The 23,325-nt window shown below is 37.4% G+C and overlaps 1 protein-coding gene across 9 annotated transcripts in view; it reads right to left on the minus strand.

Annotated features, from left to right (window-relative positions):
- Nucleotides 1-23,325, minus strand: part of ECPAS (Ecm29 proteasome adaptor and scaffold) — a 101,594-nt gene that overhangs the window by 44,274 nt on the left and 33,995 nt on the right. For 7 of the 9 annotated variants that reach the window (XR_007477857.1, XM_033427463.2, XM_033427460.2 and 4 more), the window contains 12 exons: nt 22,064-22,180; nt 21,101-21,219; nt 19,797-19,946; nt 16,705-16,873; nt 13,743-13,882; nt 10,704-10,785; nt 7,589-7,708; nt 5,588-5,673; nt 5,280-5,358; nt 3,164-3,213; nt 2,070-2,136; nt 1,854-1,976 (listed from right to left, as the gene is read on the minus strand). Coding sequence is in view for 8 of the 9 variants with exons in the window: in XM_033427463.2 (XP_033283354.1) it covers nt 1,854-1,976; nt 2,070-2,136; nt 3,164-3,213; nt 5,280-5,358; nt 5,588-5,673; nt 7,589-7,708; nt 10,704-10,785; nt 13,743-13,882; nt 16,705-16,873; nt 19,797-19,946; nt 21,101-21,219; nt 22,064-22,180 (1,302 nt within the window). In the remaining variant the exon portion in view is untranslated. Of the gene's footprint in view, nt 1-1,853; nt 1,977-2,069; nt 2,137-3,163; nt 3,214-5,279; nt 5,359-5,587; nt 5,674-7,588; nt 7,709-10,703; nt 10,786-13,742; nt 13,883-16,704; nt 16,874-19,796; nt 19,947-21,100; nt 21,220-22,063; nt 22,183-23,325 lie in introns of those variants that run through there. The other 2 variants (XM_033427466.2, XM_033427465.2) reach the window with 2 other exon arrangements.

Here is a 23,325-nt window from a genome sequence, read left to right on the forward strand (position 1 = left end):
CCCCCTGGGTCATTCCTCCAGTCACAACATAAGTGAGATGAGAGATGCTTAGAAACATGTACTACCTCGTTTATTCAGGTGTTCTTGCTCTTTAGCATTTTTGGAGCTACTGTAAAGGGCAATGATATTAAGGACCAGTCTATATGATTTAGCCCAGGGTCTGGCTGCCTTACATGTAGTCTGAGAAAAGAAAATAAATTACCTTTGGCTTCGTAATACTGTTACATGATTTGCTCTGCATAAGTATAACCAGCACCCATGTGCATTATACAAGCATTCCATTTCCTTGTAAGGTTACCTACAAAAAGTTTTAAGTATCTGACTCTAATGAGCTTCCAAATAAGCCTATACTTCTTTGTCCATGTTCTATGATCATGAACCAGGTACACTGGACACCAAGAGCATTTGACAGTGGGACACTATATATAATAAGCCTTCTGAGTGTACATAATTATCCTGTCATATTTCAACAGAAACCAGATACCTTTCTGAACCTTTAATAATTCCTCGATATAAATGTGTTAATAAACATGGCTGAAGACCTAACGAAGACCCAATGCAGCCAAATTTCAGTTAAGATGCAATTCATATTAATCTCACCAATATTTGACATCATTCCCTCTTTAATCTCCCTCTCTACTCCTAGAAATGGAGGACAAAGAACTGACTAAAGCAAATACATAATGTATTATTTTATATTGCATATTATATATCATGTATACATATGTGTATATAACCACAGATATTAAAAATTCTCCTGCAAACTCCCATGGCAGGCAAATGAAGAGGACTAGAAGGAAGAAGAGTATGTTTGATGGTACTGGCTTACTTCCTACAGACTCATTTTGATCCATAAATTGTGTCTTTCTTTCCTTCTGCTTTTCTCCCCCAATGTTACCTACAGAACTCCACCTCAGTGGACTGTAGTGCTCAGCTACCACTTAAAACAAAACACTTGCAACTGGGAGAGCATAACATTAAAAACAGTTTTCCAACAAGGAAGGCTTTAACCATAAGGCCTCTGTGAATATCACTACTCTTTCTTCCCTAAAATCAGATTCCAATAACGAAGAATTAAAAACAGATCATAAATCAGTCCAAGTGAAAGCAAATATTCCTCTTCATTATAGAGAGCTAAGGCAAAAAGCAATTCAAATTTTGATCTTAAAAATGTAGGGGGCGAAAAAAAAAAAAAAATGTAGGGGGCAGGCTTCCCTGGTGGCGCAGTGGTTGAGAGTCCGCCTGTCGATGCAGGGGACACGGGTTCGTGCCCCGGTTCGGGAAGATCCCACATGCCGCGGATCGGCTGGGCCCATGAGCCATGGCCACTGAGCCTGCGCGTCCAGAGCCTGTGCTCCACAACGGGAAAGGCCACAACAGTGAGAGGCCCGTGTACCGCAAAAAAAAAAAAAAAAAAAATGTAGGACTTCCCTGATGGTGCAGTGGTTAAGAATCCGCCTGCCAACGCAGGGGACACGGGTTCGAGCCCTGGTCGGGGAAGATCCCACATGCCACGGAGCAACTAAGCCCGCGTGCCACAACTACTGAGCCTGCACTTTAGAGCCCGTGAGCCACAACTACTGAGCCCATGAGCCACAACAACTGAAGCCCATGCACCTAGAGCCCGTGCTCCGGAACGAGTAGTCACCGCAATGAGAAGCCCACACACCACAATGAAGAGTAGCCCCCACTCGCTATACCTAGAGAAAGCTCGCGCGCAGCAACGAAAACCCAACGCAGCCATGAATAAATAAATTAAAAAAAGAAAAACTGAGAGCTTAAAAAATATGTTTAAAAAGAAAATGTAAAATGCATACACCACCAGCCATTGTAGTTCCCATAGTTGGACCTACCTTTATTAAGTACGAAGCCACAAGTGCCTCCATGAGAGTCCGCTGTGCTCCTTCCAAAGTACTATAAGCTCCAACCATCATGGATAGTGCTTCTTGAATAGCGAGTCGCGTCTCGGGCTCTTCCTATGAAGATGATAAAAACAGTGTTTCCCTCCCTGATGGGTTTCCAAGTGAGCATCCAAACAGAAAGCATACACTTGCCAGGTGTTTCCCTACCTTACATAGGGCTTCAAAGAGCTGCTGCACAAGAGCTATATCCTTAGTAAATAAATGGGGCATTCGACTGTAAGAGAATATGAGGTCATCATTACTATCAAAAATTTCCATAAGATGGAAAAAAAAAAAGAAACTAAACACAAGCTTTCCTAAACTTGCAGTTTCACTTCTGAACCACGTGAGCTTCACTGGATTACCTCCCCCAAAGAACCAAACACTTTTTAAAGTAAATATTTAATTCTTCAACTGTCTAATAATGTAATTCTAGATTAATATACCTATTATCCAGATATTCTCACTAGAATATTCCATGCATTCAGTTAACATTTCTGATTTTAAAATAAAGAAAACAGACGAGGCTAAATGCTATTTAAACTAATGACTCTGGTGACAAGGAGCTTTGTCACTTCATGCCAACACACAAGGGACAAGGTTTGTTGACAACCCTATGCTGTATCCGCTGATCTGAAGTGGCTGTCTTCTGAGCCCCCAAACTCCTTCCCTACACAGTGCAGAAGAGCAAGACCTAGTCTACACAGGCCAACACAGAGCCTGTGTGTACCAGGGTGTAAGCAGCACCTAGTACCACTGAGGATGCTGCTCCTCTATCTCCCTGCTCTGAAATACAGTGAAGGAAGAGGAAACCAGGAGGAACTGGGTACAGGAAACCATACTAAGCAGAAGAAAAAAATCCAACTTTGGAAACAGGGCCGCTCAGAATCATAATATAATGCTATCAGAAAAGACAATCGCTAGAAAAACTCTTGATTATAGAGATTATAAACACTGGTAGTAAGTAGCAACAAGAACACTTAAGGTCAATCAAATGTCTCTAGGGTACAAGAAAACTGTAATACATTATGACACAATCCAGTTCAAAATCTCATTTCAAGACTGCCATTTAATATGGTAACACATCTTCAGATGTAAGTTAAAATGTCTCACATTCATTATCCTTCTACAAGGAAGACATTGCTAAACAACCTATGACCCTTTCAGAATCATAATAAGTTTATTCTCCATCCATTATTAAATGCCACAGTTTTTCTTAGTTTACCAACAGGATATCTCTCACTGAAAAAGAGTTTACTCACCTGGAGAGTTTTCCAACAGCTGAATATGCCATTGACAGTAGCTTAGGGTCCTTGAAATTAAGGGGAAAAAAAAAAAAAGAACAAAAAGCAGACAGAACAAAAAACAGTAAACAGCAAAACCTTTTTGCTGCAATTAAATGCATTATTTTACTCCTTGTTAAACCTAGGTCTCACCCTGCCTAACTATATGATATCAGCATCTGAACAAAACAAAAATGTCCAAACCCAGAATGCATCACACTACTAAAAGGAAAAACAAAACAAAACTTTACCTCCCCAACTTACTCCAAAAGGAAAATGCAGTGGTCATATATGAAAAGATTCTCTTAGCTGGTGCTAAGTTCAGGATAGTTTCAATACTATATAACCCGCAAAGACCAAAATTCACCACCAACGTACTAGGAAAACAGCTTAACTAATTAGAAAATTCACCTGCCCAACAGGCTAGGATCCACTCTCTCTCACCCAAAATTGTAGTAAGCTGGGGAGCAACTGTCTAAAAATCTGCACCATTAGAAACAGCTTCTTCTCATATCTTCCACCATAAAAAATTAAAGGGATCATAGTATTCGGGTGAGTTAATGAGGTTCCCACTCAAGATACAGATAGAATTTTACGTGGTTTTATGAAAACCAATAGCCTGACATTACTTAGAACATAGTAACACTTCTATGAGCCGAAGTTTATACATTTAACATAGGATTCACACACCTACATGGCCACTCTTACAGACTCATCTGTTGGGAAGACATGCAGTGTCATCTGGAGGTAAAAGGATTACAGCCCTGTAGTTTATCTGGCCTCTCTAACCTATCTTCAAATATACAGTTCCTCCCCTAGAAGCCCCAAAGCATTTTTATTTCTACCAACCATCCAAAGAATCTGACTACGCCATAAAAATAATCTGAAAGTTTCCCAAGGCCTTATGAACCATGCAAGCTCTATTCAATCAACAGAAGACAGGAGAGTCAGGCCTAACACTGCCCCAAAGCACAGCTGCACAACAAATGAATAGCTTTTCATTAATAATATCTACTAATATGCCTTTACTGTGCTGAATAATTTACATGAATTATCTCATTTAATCTTCACAATAATCCAACGAAGTGATACTATTATCCTCATTTTTCTGATAAAGAACAGAGGTCCAAAGAATTTAAGTAACTCACCAAGGAACAAAACTAGAATTCAAACTCAATTCTAAATCCAAATGGCAAAATACTGGTCACCATACTACTGCAAACATGCATTCATGTTTAGCTACGACTTAGGAAGAAATACTAACTAGAGTTCCTGAAACCTTACCTTTTTTAGCAAATTCCCCTGAAATACTAGAAATGGTACGAGTAATACAGCAAGGAAAATCAGGATTTGAAAATCTACAATTCAAGGAATCCTCATTCCACTTAGCTTAAGGAATCAAAAATTTACTGAATGCATGTTCTGACAGAGTTTGTTTGTTTGTTTTATCATCTTTATTGGAGTATAATTGCTTTACAATGGTGTGTTAGTTTCTACTGTATAACAAAGTGAATCAGCTATATGTCTACATATAACCCCATATCTCCTCCCTCTTGCGTCTCCCTCCCACCCTCCATTTCCCACGCCTCTAGGGGATAAAAAGCACCGAGCTCATCTCCTTGTGCTATGTGGCTGCTTCCCACTAGCTATCTATTTTACATTTGGTAGTGTATTTGGTAGTCTGACAGAGTTTTGAATCAATAAAATCTCAGTCCCTAAGAATTAACACTGTTTCTCAAAACAAGCAAATCCAAATAGACCTATATGGAAATAAATCATAAAGTAAAATTTAATTCTTTTCATTCCATTTTTGCACAGTGCCTAAAAGTAAAATAAAATGTACTAGCTTTTTAAAATGTTATTTAAAGAAATGATAAGACAACCTCAAGATCCGTATCAGTCTTTAATACTTATTTCAAAAAAAACAGGGCAAAAGATGGTGGTAATTTCTGAAATTTGCGCCACTTCAATTAAAAATGTTAAGAAATGATGGAGCAACAGCAAACTTTAACTACATCAACATATAGACCAGCAAAGTTTATAACAGAAAATACTTTAAAATGTTAACAAAAATTTAAAAAAACAAGTCACTTACTTCTTTATATTCATTGATTAGCTTGGTGAGGCCATTCAAAAGCATTGGACCTAATGGCTTAATCTTGATTTCTGGACAGCTTTTTGAAAAAATAACACATACAAAGCAAGATATAAGAATCTCATAATTACATATCTTTTCAGATTATTACTTAAAATAGAGACATAACTGAAGTAAATTTAAATAATCTATTAAAATATGAAATATTTTAAGATAAACAAACACGATTTCTTTCTAGGTAAGATATACTTGCATCACTTCATCACTCCAACAGCTTGAAGACTTTATAAATAGTTCAAAAAACTTACGTTACACAAATGTGATGCACAAATTGCAGGGATAATGTTCTTAATTTTGAATTTGTATTTGTACCAAAGAGCCCATCATACACCACCTATGAAAAAGGAACAAACGTCAAGAATACCAATTAACAAGAATAGCAATTTACTATCTTCAAATATTATTAAGTATTCAACAGTAGGTCTTTTGCACTACGCCTTGTTCTTCGAAATTAATGCAGTTCTCTTTCATACAAATATTTTAGCTGACGGCCTTAGGAAGCCAATCAGTAGCTTCAATTAACAGTCTGTGGAGTAACAACAAACACAATGGTAGATGTTACAAGTCTGCAAAATTCGTGGGGCTACCACTAGGAAGCAACACAGAGTTCACGCTGCAGTGGGCTGCCACTCTCATGCAGGGGACGTGAGCAGAGAAGATTATTTTGGGGGTATTAGGTTTCTTAATTACATGTGGACTCATTTTGAAAACATAAATAACTATAAATAAAGTGTACACCTACAGGATGTCTATGAATATTCTGCCACAAACTTCTAGCTGCTTATTATATAATGTAGTGTTACTACAACCAAATTTTCTGAACCAAAATTATCAAAACACTGTCAGGGAAACAGTGCTTGGAAAGTGAAATAGAAGAAGCTCTGTGATTATTTTATGTTTATGGAAACACAGAACAGAGTACTTGAAATCAGTCAAATATTAGAGAGCCAGATACTGGGAATAAAAGTTGTATCATCTAAAAGGAGGAAACAGCCACTTAAACAAATAAGCCTTAAGAGGGAGAGATGCGAAGGCAGAAGCCAATGTCCACCACACACATACAGGGAGCAAGAGGACAGTGTTCTTACTTTGGGACTGAAAGAGATGAGAGGCAGGAAATGGGAACATTTCAGATAGTAAGGGGCACACCGGAGCAAATCCTGAAACTGGAGTAGATGTTTACCGGGCTACAGGGGGGAGGGCCACTATGCCAGGAGTGGAGACACAGAGCCATGAAAACAGCATACTTAAACAGCAACAATCTCTGTTGGAGCATAAGGTACAGGGCAAGGGTATGGTGAGATACGAGACCAGAAGGGACATAACTGCTGCCTTTCCACAATTTACTGAGAACTTGCTAACTGAATGAGTACTAGCCACCCTGCTCTAAAGCTTCTACCTGCTAACCCACTCAGTCTTTACAACATTGCTATGAGGTAGCTGCTATCACTACATCCATTTTACAGACTTTTTTTATGTTTAAAGAAAAACAAGAAAAACGCTGAGGCTTATTTAAGATCAAAAGTAAGTAACTAATGACAAAATTATGCTCAAATGAATCTGTCTCCAGAACTGAGCTGGTCATTTCATCACTTGGACCAAAAGGCAAGAGCTTTTCTGGAGGGGCTCATATCCCACACCAACAAAGTACAAGGATTTCCAACTGCAAAAATAACTCTGGTGGCAACACAGAAAACAGACTGGCTGTGGGGAAGACTAGAGGCAGGGCAACAAGGAAGACGACTGTGGCAAGCAGAACAAGAAGTGACAATCTCCATTAACATCAGCATTCGGCAGACGAGGGTGAAGACACTGAGGCAGCAGCATCCAGAGGCTGTGGCCGCTGCCTTCACAAGGGATTCCAGTCAAGGATGACTCATTTTTCCACCTAAGTGACCAAGTTTCTGGTGCTACCATTTTTGGAAAAAAGCCACTCAGAAAAGCACTAGTTTGAAAGGAATTATCACCATACATTTAGGGAGAATGGTAACCATATACAGCATATATTCTATAATAAAAATTTATAATCTATATTATATATAATATATATTAATATATTGATAAAATATATATTTTATTACAGCTATAATTAAAAAGTATTTTCTGCAGCTCAACTTGAGAAAGAATCTCATTAATCTTGTTATACGTATCAACCTACCTCCTGAATATCCATTAACGCAGTTCTTTGTCTAGTTAAACAAACATGAAAGTTGTAAACAGGCCATTTTTCTCTGGAAAGAATGAGTTACCTGAATGTTAGCCGGGAACGTTTCAGCAGCTTGTCTAGAACGAAGGAGGTGGGGGACAATCTTTAACTTAACCCTTGTACTGACTGGGTCCCTTTTCAGCTCTGGCTTCAGAACTGCTCCCTGTTGAAAATATGTGTGATTATAGCTCAGCACTTCAAAATTACTGTGAATTGAAAAAAAAATCATGAAAGATCATCTAAATCAATGGTCGCTCAAACTTTTGTTTCAGGATCCCTTTATACTCTTAAAAATTACTGAAACTTCCAAAGAGCTTTTGTTTATACTGAATACCTATCAATATTTAATATACTAGAAATTAAAACTGAAAATATTTTAAGTACTTATTCATTTAAAAATTGGGCTTCCCTGGTGGCGCAGCGGTTGAGAGTCCGCCTGCCAATGCAGGGGACAAGGGTTCGTGTCCTGGTCCGGGAAGATGCCGCGGAGCGGTTGGGCCTGTGAGCCATGGCCGCTGAGCCTGCGCGTCCAGAGCCTGTGCTCCGCAACAGGAGAGGCCACAACAGTGAGAGGCCCGTGTACCGCAAAAAAAAATAATAATAATAATATTAAACCCATTATATACTTTCATAAATAATATTTTTAAGAAAAATAAAAAACTATATTTTCCAAAACAAAAAACTGCACTGAGACAGTGGCATTGTTTTATATTTTCTGTAAATCTCTTCACTGTCCACTTTAATAAAAGAAAGCTGGATTCTTATATCTTTGTCAGCAATTAATTTGTTGTAATATGTTGTTTTAAGTATGTTAAAAAAAACAGCTTCACAAAGATATGTGACCGGAAAAGTGGGGATGGTTTCAGCCTTTTCAGGTAATTTCAGATACTTGATGCTACCCCCAAACTTGATATGCAATAGGTTCTTAAAGGTTAACTGCCATGTGGATTTGAAACCGTATCAATGGAACATCTGCATACTGTTCTACTAAATTCCACCAGTCTATCTGCATACTGAATGGCTCCCTTACCCTGTATGCTTCTGTACCATCACTGGTCATTTGGAAAATACTGGCTCACCGAGTTAAGCAAATATTTCATTACAAAACATAAACGCGTACACAAAAAAATCACATTAATATCATAACCAATCTCATCAGAAAAGTCTGTAAGCACTGACAAGCTGTCAAGCTCATCGTGATGAATACAAATTTCCCAAAATTCTAGCTTTTGCTTAAAAGTTCAACTTTCATCTTTGCCAATAAAGCATGTTAACTGCTTTCTTGAAGCCTCATTTTTTCATTTTAAAAGAGAAAATACATGCCAAATACCCATCTCAATAACTAGAGTTTGCCTCTCTACTCCTTTTTTTAAATAAATTTATTTATTTTTATTCATTTATTTTTGGCTGTGTTGGGTCTTCGGTGCTGAGCGTGGGCTTTCTCTAGTTGCGGCGAGCGGGGGCTACTCTTCGTTGCGGTGCGAGGGCTTCTCATTGTGCTGGCTTCTCTTGTTGTGGAGCATGGGCTCTAGGCATGCAGGCTTCAGCAGTTATGGCTCACGGGCTCTAGAGCACAGGCTCAGTAGTTGTGGCGCACAGGCTTAGCTGCTCCGCAGCATGTAGGATCTTCCTGGACCAGGGCTCGAACCCGTGTCCCCTGCATTGGCAGGCGGATTCTTAACCCCTGCGCCACCAGGGAAGCCCAGTTCTTAGTTTTCTAAGGAACCTCCATATTGTTTTCCATAGTGGCTGTATCAGTTTACATTCCCACCAACAGTGCAGGAGGGTTCCCTTTTCTCCACACCCTCTCCAGCATTTACTGTTTGTAGATTTTTTGATGATGGCCATTCTGACCGGTGTGAGGTGATACCTCATTGTGGTTTTGATGTGAATTTGTCTAATGATTAGTGATGTTGAGCATCCTTTCATGTGTTTGTTGGCAATCTGTATGTCTACTTTGGAGAAATGTCTATTTAGGTCTTCCGCCCATTTGTGGATTGGGTTGTTTGTTTCTTTGATATTGAGCTGCATGAGCTGCTTGTATATTTTGGAGATTAATCCTTTGTCAGTTGCTTCATTTGCAAATTTTTTCTCTCATTCTGAGGGTTGTCTTTTTGTCTTGTTTATGGTTTCCTTTGCTGTGCAAAAGCTTTTAAGTTTCATTAGGTCCTATTCGTTTATTTTTTATTTTATTTCCATTTCTCTAGGAGGTGGGTCAGAAAGGATCTTGCTGTGATTTATGTCATAGAGTGTTCTGACTATGTTTTCCTCTGAGAGCTTTATAGTGCCTTGCCTTACATTTAGGTCTTTGATCCATTTTGGGTTCATTTTTGTGTATGGTGTCAGGAAGTGTTCTAATTTCATTCTTTTACGTGTAGCTGTCCAGTTTTCCCTGGAGCTAATATGGTTTTTTAAACAACTATTAATGGTTTAGAAAGCAAACAAATAATCTTGTATTAGAGTCTAGGTTTCTACTTGGAACACTTTTAAACAAGTTAACTAAACAGAACCTATGTTATTAAGCAAACATCTTATTTCCAGAATTCAGAAGAACCCACCTATTGTTCTAGATTCTAGACCACGGGTCAACAAACTACAGCCTATGGGCCAAATCTGGCCTACCATCTATCTTAGTAAGGTCTGTGAGTTAAGAGTAGTTTTTACATTTTCAAATGATTTTTTAAAAATCAAAACAATAAAAATAATAATAAATAAAAACAATATTTTATAAAAGTGTATTTCATGAAAATAATATTAAATTCAAATTTCTGTAATGATAAAGCCTGACTGGCACACGGCCATGCTCATTCAGTTCTGTTCTGCCTATGGCTGCTTTCATGCTACAGCAGAGTTGAGCAGCTGCAGCCTCAGAACGATATATCCAATAAAGCCTAAAATATTTACAGAAAACGTTCATCGAGGCATAATCTGGACAATCGTTATTTAAGCACCTGAATTGAAAACACCAGATCAGGCAAACAAAGGTACCAGGAGATTTTAATCCACCTAGACTAGTACGTCTTAAAACTAGTATCAATATTTCCCACAGCATAGGTTCAGCTTAAATCAAAATAACCTGTAGAAAATGTTCAAATACATAGAGCCATGTCAATAAAATGCTTTTTATGATGATGTGAGAGTAAACAAAAAAAACCTACCTCTTTTGTCTTCAGTGGTATATCTCCAAGGTATACCTTGTACATCTTATTAATGATGGCAGGATTATTCCAGTCTATCAAGCTACAGAAGGTTGCAACAAAGCTTGTTAAAATTATTATTTTTTTCTCCCACTCCAATAATTTCAAAAAATCATAGCCTCAATATGTGTTACCAAAGAAAAATATTATAAATCACAAATGAAATGGGCAATTGACACTGCCCATCAAAGAAGAGAAGGAAAGGGATTAACTTCTATCAAAGTTAGTTTTCAAACAGAAAAAAAAGTCACTTATCCCACCATGATTCAACGTAAGATAGATCAGTGTATCCAGTGGCCCAATTTGGTACTACTCAAGAAATCTGGACTGTCTTCCACTCTCAGGACCAATGCCACAGAGCAGTTACAACACAGCAGAGCCATACTACACTTGTTCCAAGAGCCCTGAGGCATGATTCTTCTGTTCAGCCACTTGGAAATTCAAAAGTGATACAGAAAGTGACAAAAAACATTTTACCCATTAAAGCCACAACCCTAGGAAGCTTTCAACCCATGGCATTTCTTAAATACCATGTCACTGTGATCCCCAGTATCCCCCCTCTTATCTCCCAGCACCCACTTGCAATTTTAGCACCTAATTCTACAGAGCAGTCCTGCTGCCATTAGTCACTAAGACTTATTCCTAATTGGGGACCACAATAAGGTGACTTACTATTGATGGGCACCCACCCTCTGCAGCAGCCCCTGCCAGTCATCTTATAAACCCAGCAATAATGCAATCCTGCATTTCACTTGATTAGTGAGATTTAACCATGCTCTATTCTCTTTTGACATTGATTCTGCTTTCAAACTATGTTATATTTGTGCAAACATAATTTATCATGCTGCTTTGACTGTTTTTCTAATCCATCTCTTCTTTCATAGCTTATCAATCCACCTCTTGTCTGGATATCCACAATTCCACTAGCCTCAAAGACATTCTACAATTCTACTTATTATTTACCTATATCTTTCCTCAGCTGATTGCTACTAACTAATCCTCAAGCTCCATCTTTGTTTCCTTCCTATAAATACTTCAGGTTTAGAGATTTTTGACAAAACACACACACACTTTAGTAAAACAAACTAAAAACTTAATAGTGATTAACTAATAAGGATAGTTTTCACTGTTTCTTCTACTTTTCCTCTTGCTACCTTTCTAGTTTTAGTTTCCTGATTACATGCTTGTGAAAATTCAGAAATGAATAACACAGAAAATAAAATTCCTTATAATCTGCACCATAACCCTCTCTATTCCTTTTCAGTAACAACTAACTTTGGTGTATATTTTTCTACACTTCTTTCCTATGCATGTAAAATAGTTGGATGGGCATGGCACGTAGATAAAGAAACAGACGTATCACTTGAAGAGATACTTTTATTTAACAAAATGGGATATCTACATATTGTTCTCAACTCACTTTTTACCTCTTAACAATGTTATGCTATTTTGGGGAAAATACAATTGTTTTAATAAACAAAACCAAAACTTATTAGAATACTTCAGTACCACATTTATAGTTCCAACAATCCAATCTACTGTATGGTGTAAAGAATGGAGTCAGTTCAAACACAATGAGAAGTTTTAAAGGAAGATTTTTTGGAAAACAGAATGGAGGTTCCTCAAAAAAATAAAAAGAGAGTTGCCAGTGAGATCCAGCAATCCCACTGCTGGGCATATATCCCAACAAAACAATAATACAAAAAGATATATGCACCCCTATGTTCACAACAGCACTATTCACAATAGCCAAGATATGGAAACAACCTAAATAAATGTCCATCAACAGATGAATGGATAAAGAAGATGTGGTACATATATACAATGGAATATTACTCAGCCATAAAAAAAGAATGAAATAATGCCATTTGCAACAACATGGATGGACCTAGAGATATCCCATTTTGTTAACTACATTTAGCATTAAATTCAAAAAAGAACTATTCCATAATCTGATTTTTTTAACGAAGTATGTTCAATTTTTCATGTATTCTCCAGTCTTTGCACATGTCATTTATTAAAATCAGTACGTATATCATTTTGCATTATGCTTTATTCATTTGCCATTACTTGGAGGCAATTTACATGTTGCTTTATTATTTTTATAATTATTTGGGCAGATATATAATATTCCATAGAGGTCACATAATTTATTTATTTACCTATTGTGGAAATCTGAATTTGTTTCCTTTCTTTTGAACAACTACAGGAAATGGTATAATGAATGAACCTGTAACATTTTTCTAAATATTTTTCTTCTTTGAATGATTCTCTTAGGATAACTTCCCAGAAGATTCAGATAAAAGATTGTAAATATTTTTATGATTCATTACCTACTACAAACTGCTTTCCGAAAATTATTTCAACTTATAGTGTCAATCAACAGGGTATAAGAATAGCAGTTTGAACAGAAACTTAAATGGAGTAATCAAATGTTGCACAATTTTATTTACCAATGGGTACAAACTGGCATACCACTGCCTTTTTGTGCATGATTTGATTTCGTAAACACAATATTTTCTATGAGCCTGTTTACTATATGTATTTCCTCCTGTGTAAATTAAGATCTATTCAACACCTCTTTTCACGGGACCTGATTTTCATCAGTATTAACCATAATACCTACATATCCTTTATTAAAAGCCATCTCAAATAATTTGAGATAGAGGAAGAATCAAAAATGAATAACTTCCGGGTTTTGACATTTTCTTAACATCAGTTCTTTAAGTTCACTTACCTAGACAAAGGTTTCAATTCTTACGGTTATAATCCTGACCCATTCCAATTTTAAACTACTTCTCCAAACAGCTTTTCTTCTTTGTCTTATACAGAATTCTGCTCTTTAGCAAACTGTCTTTCATACAAATTAGGTATATTTTACAATCTCATCAACTGAATGTCTCACTACACAAAACCCAACATGAACCAATATGTGCTAGGCAAGCTTTTAGAAATCTGGCCTCTTTTTAATTTCGAAAGTTTAAAAGGGAAGCAGTTTACCTTTGCTTGCTTTTCAACTCCAGGTCCGCCGCTGTGGCTACACTGTGGCGTGTGTCACTAGAAGCAATCACCAGGTGGAGAACAGCTTCGAGCTCAGGCACCTGCTCAGCTTCTATGAATTTCACTATACCCAATTTGCACTGTAGATAAATGAAGGGAAGGAAAACCACTTATCAGAGAAACAAAGACCACCAACCTATAACATCTGTTTCACGTATCAGTATGCTCCTAAAGCAAAGATTAATAAAACAATAGCAGCCACTCCTGTTTAGGCTTAAATGTGCCTGGGGCTATACTAAACCATATATATTCATGATTTCATTGAACCCTCACAATCTGTGAGATGAGTACCATTATACCTATTTTTCTGATAAGGAAAACTGAGGCAAGGCTGAAGAGATTAAGACACCGTTAGTAAACGATGAAGGCCCAATCCAAACCCAAGTCTTGGACTCCAAGGCCATTATGATACGAAGCCTTCCTACTTAGGTTAACAGCCTCTCTAAAATGATGAAGCCTTGAACTGAAGTCCAAATCTGGAGCCTCCAGGTAGAAGTGGGGGTACATCAGAAGTACTCCATGGATTCTTCTGACAGTTCAAAAAGAACTAAACTCACACTCCATGAAGTTCTAATCTATTGTTAACATACTAACTCTGCCCTCAATATTCTTACATACTGAAAAAAACATGATTTCAAACATATGCAAGAATTGCAAATGCAAGTGAAATTCTGATCAAACAGTATTCAATCTAACTGGCTAAAATGAAACACAGACTGAAGAGAGATTCTGCTTAGAACTTCATGCAATGTGAAGGAGCTATGAATTTCAATACAAATAACTATTTAGGATAAATATACCTGAAAAATGAAACTTTACCTTTAAGAATCAGTTACATGATAGTTCTCATGTATATGAATTAGGACTGATAAAGTTTACAATAACTAAATGACAAAGGATGCAATTAAAAAGGATCATAAAAATGCCTGCCTTCCCTCCCCATGTTCAACACAACTGACCTGCAACAAGAGTTACAACAGAGAAGATGCAAGCATTTACTGCACCCACAGTTATGGAAGTCAACTACACAAAGATATACACAAAAAAGTGTGCAAAGGAGGGGCTTCCCTGGTGGCGCAGTGGTTGAGAGTCCGCCTGCCGATGCAGGGGACACGGGTTCGTGCCCCGGTCTGGGAAGATCCCACATGCCGCGGAGCGGCTGGGCCCGTGAGCCATGGCCACTGAGCCTGCGCTCCGCAGCGGGAGAGGTCACAACAGTGAGAGGCCCGCGTACCACCAAAAAAAAAAAAAAAAAAAAAAATTGTGCAAAGGAAACTGAGAACAATACTCATGTCCAGCAATAGGAGACTAGTTTAAAAAATATGTGGTTTACACATAATTACATTTAATACAGACATTAAAAAGGACATTATTTAAAAACCTGATATACTATTAAATGAAAAAAATGAAGTTCAAATAATGTGTTATGTGATACGTAAAAATGTATTGTGTAAAATTATATTTGTGTACACACACATGTACACAGAGCAGGCTGTAGGTGAATGACAAACTAGGGTGGCAGGATTCCAGGTAATTTTTAATTTCTCGTTATAATGTTCTATATTACTTGAACATTTACATTATCACTAACTTTATAATTTGAAAAAAATAAAAGCTGTCTTATCTGAAAGAAAAAAATGTAAAAAACAAAAGAGATATTTAAAAATTAGAGGAAAACAGCTGTCATCCTTGAAACTAAACTGTTGAACACTAGATCATGAAATTGACAAAAGGCATACAGAAGCCCTTAGGAATCAGCAAATAACGACCAACGTAAGATTACAATTTATAATGTTAACAATGATTCTCCAGCACTTATAGCTTTAGCCCTCAGACAGACCTAGATTCATAAGCCTACTACTAGGAGTCAGACTGTGGTGAATCTCAAAACCTCAATTCCTTTTACAAAATGGAACTAAATTTCTATACCTTCTCAGGCTGCTGTGAGGATTAAATGAGATAATGTATTCAAAGTACTCAGTACTCAGTCTGTCACATAGATCACACTCAGTAAAGAGTAGCTTCTGTTACTATTTACCCTTCTTTCTTACTTACATCATGGTTTAAGAAGAAAAAAGATCTATAAAACACAAAGATGTTAATCTAATCAAATAGAGCCCTTGCTGAACAAATCATTCTATAAATTTGTTGAGTGGCAAGAATGCCCACTTGCCTTTTTCCCTTTCCTGGGAACACTGTTTTGATCAGTGATCACTTACACTGCCAAAAAGAAAAGGATCAAATCATTTAGACTGCCATGGAGAGATAAAGGAAGGATTGGAAGACTAACCCATGTTGCTTGAATTCCAAAATAATTACATACTGATCTCATCTGTTCTTCCCTGAGGTGCCTGATGACACAGACACAGTGAGGCACCTTCTCTGTAGAGCACCAGTCTTTTTTAAAAGCTGCTCAGAGAACATCTGTGTCCTGTTTAAATCCAGAATAAAATTCTTAATGCCAATTTTTCAATTCCCAGGAAGAAATATAAAAGGGGGTCATGCTTTTCCCCCATATGGTCACTTGTTCCTCACTTTACACAAAATGTACAGCCCTAAAAAGCTGAATATAAGATAAATTGTATTTCAACTGCACCAAAGCAGCTAGATAATTATTAAACCTGTAATTAAAAACTAAAATGAAAGTTACTCAATTTATAAATGGGCTGTATTTTATACTTGAAATATGTAAGCAGTATTAGAAAAACTAAACAGCATTTCCCACTCCTCCCTTTCCCTGGGGCTTTAACCAATAAATGACATGATGACCAGAACACATTACATCAATCGTATCTCATTACAGAGCCTGAATACGCTGGAATTATGTAACACATACTTCCACGGACTTCAAAGGGGCAAGTGTGCAGGGTTAAGCTCCGTATGAACAAGCAGTGTGTGATACCTGTTCCAATTGTTCAGGTGTCCATGGGTTATCTCCAATAACTCGTTTAGCTGCATAAAAGCTCATTCCTGGGGGAGGCTGTGGTATTCCAGAACCTCCCCCACTATTTGAAGAAGAACCCTGTGCTGAAGATGAATTTTGGCGACTCTGGGATTCATTTAACACGTATCTGGAAAGGAAATAGGAATTTAACCTCTCTATAAACACATACAAACACATGCATATATATAGCACATTCAGTTATATACTTTCCTCCCACAGAATGCTGTTAGAAGAATAAACACTTGAAATTAAAATTTTATCATAAAGAAAAATTTTAGAACTATCTAAAAAAGGTATCTACATCTTCAGCAAATTAACCATTAGAGTACATCTGCTCAACCTGGTTACAAATGAACTGTAACAGTTACCAACAATGAATATAAACATTCTGTTCACTCTCAATCTATAAGTAATTGTTCTAAAAGCCACTATGGACCCACTACATTTTAAGTTTTTAGTTGACAAATACAAAGGTTTACTGACTGTAATGGGGTGGAAGGGGAACTACTGTTTTATACCCAAAGCAGAGAATATAGTCATTCCCATTTCTGTTCAATTCTCCTTGAACTCCTTATATTTCTGCATTAGCTTCCCCGGTGGCGCAGTAGTTAAGAACACACCTGCCAATGCAGGGGACACGGGTCCGAGCTCTGGTCCAGGAGGATCCCACATGCCACGGAGCAACTAAGCCCATGCATCACAACTACTGAGCCTGCGCTCTAGAGCCCACGAGCCACAACTACTGACCCCGCGTGCCACAACTACTGAAGTCCACACACCTAGAGCCTGTTCTTCACAACAAGAGAAGCCACAGCAATGAGAAGCCCGCACACTGCAACAAAGAGTAATCCCCGCTCACTGCAACTAGAGAAAGCCCGTACGCAGCAACGAAGACCCAACGCAGCCAAAAATAAATAAAATTAATTTATTTTTAAAAAATAGAAAAACTCACTGAAACCTCCAAACCACTTACCATACAAGCACATACACCCCAAAAATGAAAAAATTCAAAAGGATCCAAAGAGGAAAAAAATCATAATAAGGACCAGCTTTTTCCATTATATGTTCAAAGCATACAGCTTTGCAGCTAGTTATTAATTTATCATCCCATTTCTTTTTTAGCTTCTATAGATTAAAAATGAGATTTCTGATAAATTCATTTTGAACCATTAAACTAGCATTCCTCATCTACAAAATGAAAATTTTGATATGAATATTAATTCAAGTCCTTCTGAACTCTAAAATTCTATGCTGACAAATTACCAGACTGGATATTAAAATAAAATACCTGTTATAATAAAAATTAAAGAAAACACCTGAAGCCTAATGGCACAGTAAATTATTCCACATTACTATATACCATATTTGTTCCATTCCTAAATTCATCTAATTTTTTTTTAAAAACCTGTTAAAGAATCGTTTTAATACTTTTATATAAACATGGCAAATTCTCACTGGTAAGAAAAATGTGAGGAACTACTGGCTTGGGTACATTGTGTGCCTAAGTTAAATTTGGATTTCAAAGTTAAATTACCAAAGCCATCATCACCTGCCAGTTCTGGCTGCCTCCTGATTCAACAACTATAAAAGGAGGTTTTCATTTATTTCTCAGTTATAGCAAGACTGGCAGCAGTAAGTAAATCAATTAATAACTACTGAACAGCTAACATCGTGCAAAACACCATCCTAAGCACAAGACAGAGGAACAGCAGGAGGTGTAAGACTGAGTGTCTGCCATCTGGAGCAAGTTGAGACAATAACAACACAACAAGTGCAACAGCATATGATATGTTATCAGATGACAAAGAAACTGCAGGGAAGTAAGAAATGATATGACAGAGGTAGTGGAAGGTCCAGAAAATAAAGCCGCCAAATTAGAGGAGTGGGAGGAGAGCAAAAAGGAGAGGAAAGAAATCGTACAGTGTGAACTCTCGTGGCTGGATGGAGGGACAGGTGATGTGGAGCCCCCCATGCCACGCTCATAGTGTATACTGCATTTTTGGTCAGGGAAGAAATGTAATGAAAGCAATACGTTAGAAGAATCTCTCTGGCAGCAGGACAACCTAGAAAAGGAGCAGGCTGGAAGCAGATGACAACGTGGGCGCTACGCCAGGAACCAGAACTAGAGTAAACAGCTCTTGACTTCAAAGAGCTCCCAATCTATTAGGATGGGATAAGCCAACAATGCAATAAAAGCACAAAGTGGCACTTCAGATGGGTGCTTAGCCTTTTGAGGACAAGGAAGAGTCCTGTGCGTAGGGCAGGGATTTAGTCAGAGACAACAGAACTGGCCTCTAAGCTAGTTTGTGAGGCTTTTTCAAAGTGGTTTTCCTGGCTGTCGTTTTCTGTTGTTTTCTTTCTTTCCTTCTTTCTTTCTTGATGGGGAAGCATTCTAAGCAGAGAAAACTGTCTTCTCTTAAAATGTAGACAGGCAAGGAGATATAGAGTACATGAAATGCATGAGTGCATGTAATGACTGGAAAATAACAGCCCAGGGATTTTAAGGGGTCACTGATAAAATCTGTGTTTTAAAAATCAGGAAACTCTGTGGCAGTGTGGAAAGTTTTGAAGAAGAGCAGCTGGTGAGAAAGTCATGAAAAGAGATGAAAAGAGTTGAAAAGAGCCGAAACTAGAATGGCAGCAGTGGGAATGGTTCCAGGACACATGGAGGAGGAGGAAGGAGGTCTTACGGAACTGATACTGCAGCAACGAGGAAGAGAAAGCTAGAGGCAATTTATAACTGAGCGCCTACAAGGCTAAGAGAATCATCACAGCACTGATGGTAGTTAAAGAAGAGAAACTATGTTTACTGGGAAGACTGATTTCAGCTTGGACGGGGCAAGTCTGAAAGCACAGCAGCAGCTCCACACCCATAAGGTCAGTAAGCAGCGGCGCTGCAGTTTAGAAGAGGTCAGGGCTACAGCAAAACAAATCTGAGACATTCATTTTCAAGTGAAAGTTGAATCACTGAAAAGAGTACTTGACTGCACACAGTAAAAGCAATCAAGAACAAGGTTGCTTTGTTTTGTTTTTATTTTTTTTTTACTTACCCATAAGGCATCAAAAGGACATCTAGCATGAAGTCCAAAAGCAGCTGCACAGTCTTTGGTTTCTCAGCAAGGTTAAACGGAGAAGCTGATTTTGATGATTCAACAGGGTATTTCATGTGAAAAAGGGTTGGTATTAAAAGATGCATTAAGCTGAAAAAACAATTACATTTATTGCAACTATTTAAAAAATAAGGTTTTTTTATACATGCAAATAACAGACAAAACCAAAAAAAAATAAAATCACATAACAAAAAGTAGCAATCGTAGCAAGGGCCATTCATTTTCAATACCACTAATTTACAAAGTCCTAATCTAGGGAGTGGCCTAGACTTCATTCTTATTTCTTTCTTATTAAAAGCTCAGGATATTGAGTAATAAGTGACATTTAGCCAATCTGGCTCATCACCAAAAACACCTGAGAAAAATGTACATAATATGGGCTCAGTGTTAATATCTATTACCACAAGAGATTTAATATTAAACCTTAGGTAAAGTTCAACTTATAACATGTCCTGTCAATCATTTTTTTCCTTTCCACATTTAATTAAAAATAAAGTCATTCTAAATCTAAAGAAATTAAACATCAATCATGTCAATATTTGGAATACAATATTAAATTTCCACTGTGTGAATTTAAGTAACAGATTCTTTTCTTCTTTCACTAAACCTGTTGCTATTAAAACATGAAAATTTCAAAGTGTTTACAATGTCTATTAATTTTACTTGTAAATATCTGTATTACAATCTTTTAAAAATGTTTATGCTCTAAAAAGTGAAGTGAAAACATGATTTAAATCCATCTTTCCTCCACAACTTCTTTTCATGGTTGTCACCACAACAGGGCTTAGGATACAGAAGTTTTGAGCTAAGCCTAGAAACTAAGGATGATATTCCTTTTCACCTCTCCAATTCCCATATTAATACAAACGAGTAATTAGTTCCTTAAGAAAACTGCTCTGAAACTTTATATCCTCCAAGAAAGAAATGTCTGATGAAAAGCATATTAGATCTCAAATTTTTGCAATCACAGAAAATCAGTTGCTTCAAAATAACTAACCGAAATAAAAATGCATTTAGATTGAGAAAAATGTTAGTTCTACACATTTTTTGATATGCTCACAAGAAATTTTATAATTTATAAAATTAACAAAAGAGTAATGTTGAGGTAACACAGAACCGTCAACTCAAAGAGCTCAACTCAAGCCTTTGTATTTGCCCAAGTGAAACCAAATGTGTGGATCTATTTTTGAATGGCAGCTGTTGACTCTCACAGGTGGGCAATAAGGTAACTGAGGAAAGCATACCTGTCCTGCTGGGGCTGAGGCTTCCCTTCCATGGCAGTAAGAAGTGTAGGAGCCAGCTCACATTGTTTTTCCACTGGTAGGCGAGGATAGCCCATCTTAACATAAATTATAGTAAAATTCTAATGCAACAAGAGAAAGTCAAGTAAGTATGAAAGAAATACTCTAGGATTTCAACAAAAACACATGACTAATAACCTAGGCAGCTTTGTTATAACAAAGAAATTGAATCCTCCTTCCTCATGTTTATCACCTGTTTGTTACAGCTTGACCAACTAGTATATCTCAGGAAGAACTCCAGCCCCAATTACTCAAAATGCTTACTTTTAAGATGGGCTTCATATGAGAGAGCATGATCTAGTCTAAAGCACTTATACGTATATCAAATCATCACATTGTACACTTTAAATATAGACAATTCTATTTGTCAGTTATGCCTCAATAAAGCTGGGGAGAAAATAAAGTACTCATATGTGCAATTACTTTTCACTGAAAAGAAAAAAGTAATCATTTGACCTACCTAAACCTACATACTACACATCAGTATCAGCTCTCCCAGTTTGTTACATTAATCCTTTCAAGCAAAGTGGAGACCCCATGTTAAATCCTACGCTGCCATTTCCCAACTGGTCAATTACTAAAATAACCTTCTCTTTCTAATTCAGACTGACCTCTCATAATCTTTTACTAAGAATCAATCATTCTTTTTGTAAATCAACATACCTGACAAGTCATTACACCAACATTCCTTTGCCCTGTGTAAACGGCCATACATTATCCTGTTCCTACCATTTCCTCCAGATCAATACTCAGTGGAAAAACAGTGTGTCCTTTTGAAGAAAAACACCTCACGTTTCATTTAGTCTAAGGTGAAATTCTAGGCTCGCCAATATACTGATGACATCTAATAAATGTTATGAAAGAAAACTTACTGTAAGTCAGAAAATATTCCAAGATAACACTCACTGTGACAAAGGAAACTGCAGCAGGGTCCTGGTACTGAACCAAGAGTGTCTCTACTGGGAGCTGTATCTTGGGGCGGCTTTTTATACGCTTATTCAGATGGACCAACAGTTCCATTACCTAAAATACAGGAAGATATAAACTGAAATTATTGATCATATCTTAAAAACGAATTCATTTCTCAGATATTACTTATTTTAATGAATAGTAGCCACTTTGTTCTCTTAAAGGAGGTAAATTTGACATCCCAGAAAGGGAGTATACAATATTAAAATCTTGTTCCAAAATGTTATCCCCAAGAATCCATGCACCAGATTTTTAGTAGTGAATTTATTTTTACAATGTCCTTTAGTTAATTAAACTTGAGATTCCAGATGGGCCTACACTGAGGCACAGTCTCCCAGAAGACCTGTGAACAAATGATAGCAACACACTATGCTACAGACTGAATGTCTGTGTCTCCCAAAATTCACGCTTTAAAGCCCTAAACCCCACTGTGACGGCTTTGGGAGGTAAACAGGTTTGGAGGAGATTGCGGGGGGTGGGGGGCCCACGATGGGATGGGTGCCCTTCTAAGGGGATGAAGGTATCAGAGTTCTTCCTCTCTCTGTCGTCTGAGGATAAAGCAAGAAGACAGCCCTCCATACACCATGAAAAGTTCCCGACGAAAAGCCTGACCATGCTGGCACTCTGATCTCGGACTTCCAGCCTCCAACACTGTGAGAAACAAATGCTGTTTATGTCATCCAGTCTGTGGTATACTGTTATAGCAGCCCAAACTAACTAAAATACAACGTGAACATTACAGCAAGAGAAATATACAAGGTACTGAGAGTTTCGGGAAGAAAAAGTTATCTACTAAGATCAAGAAGGACTTCCGGGAGGAACTGACAGGAAACTAAGTCCCAAAGAGCAGATGAAATTCCAAGCAGAAGATCAGTTATAAGAAGGTATAAGAGGTCTAAAAGAACATGGTGCGCTGCATCTGACTGAAACACAGAGTGGTAAGAGATAAAAGCAGGACCTAGATTACAGAAGGATTTGGGTAAAATGCTGAGAAATTTTTACTTTATTTTGAAGATCATCTGGTTCTACTAAAAAGTTTTAAGTAAGTAATACCAAACTTCCTCTCCTTTAAGTGGGAAAAGACAGAAATAGAGGTGAATAAGTCATGGGTGGAAAGGAAGCTACGGAGGTTTACATCAAATGACCCCAAGCTTACAATGAAAGTGGGATTATCTTGCTAAGAAAGGAGCACTGAGATA

Source organism: Orcinus orca, chromosome 6 (genome assembly GCF_937001465.1).
Source record: "Orcinus orca chromosome 6, mOrcOrc1.1, whole genome shotgun sequence".
In the NCBI taxonomy this organism is placed as follows: Eukaryota; Metazoa; Chordata; class Mammalia; order Artiodactyla; family Delphinidae; genus Orcinus; species Orcinus orca.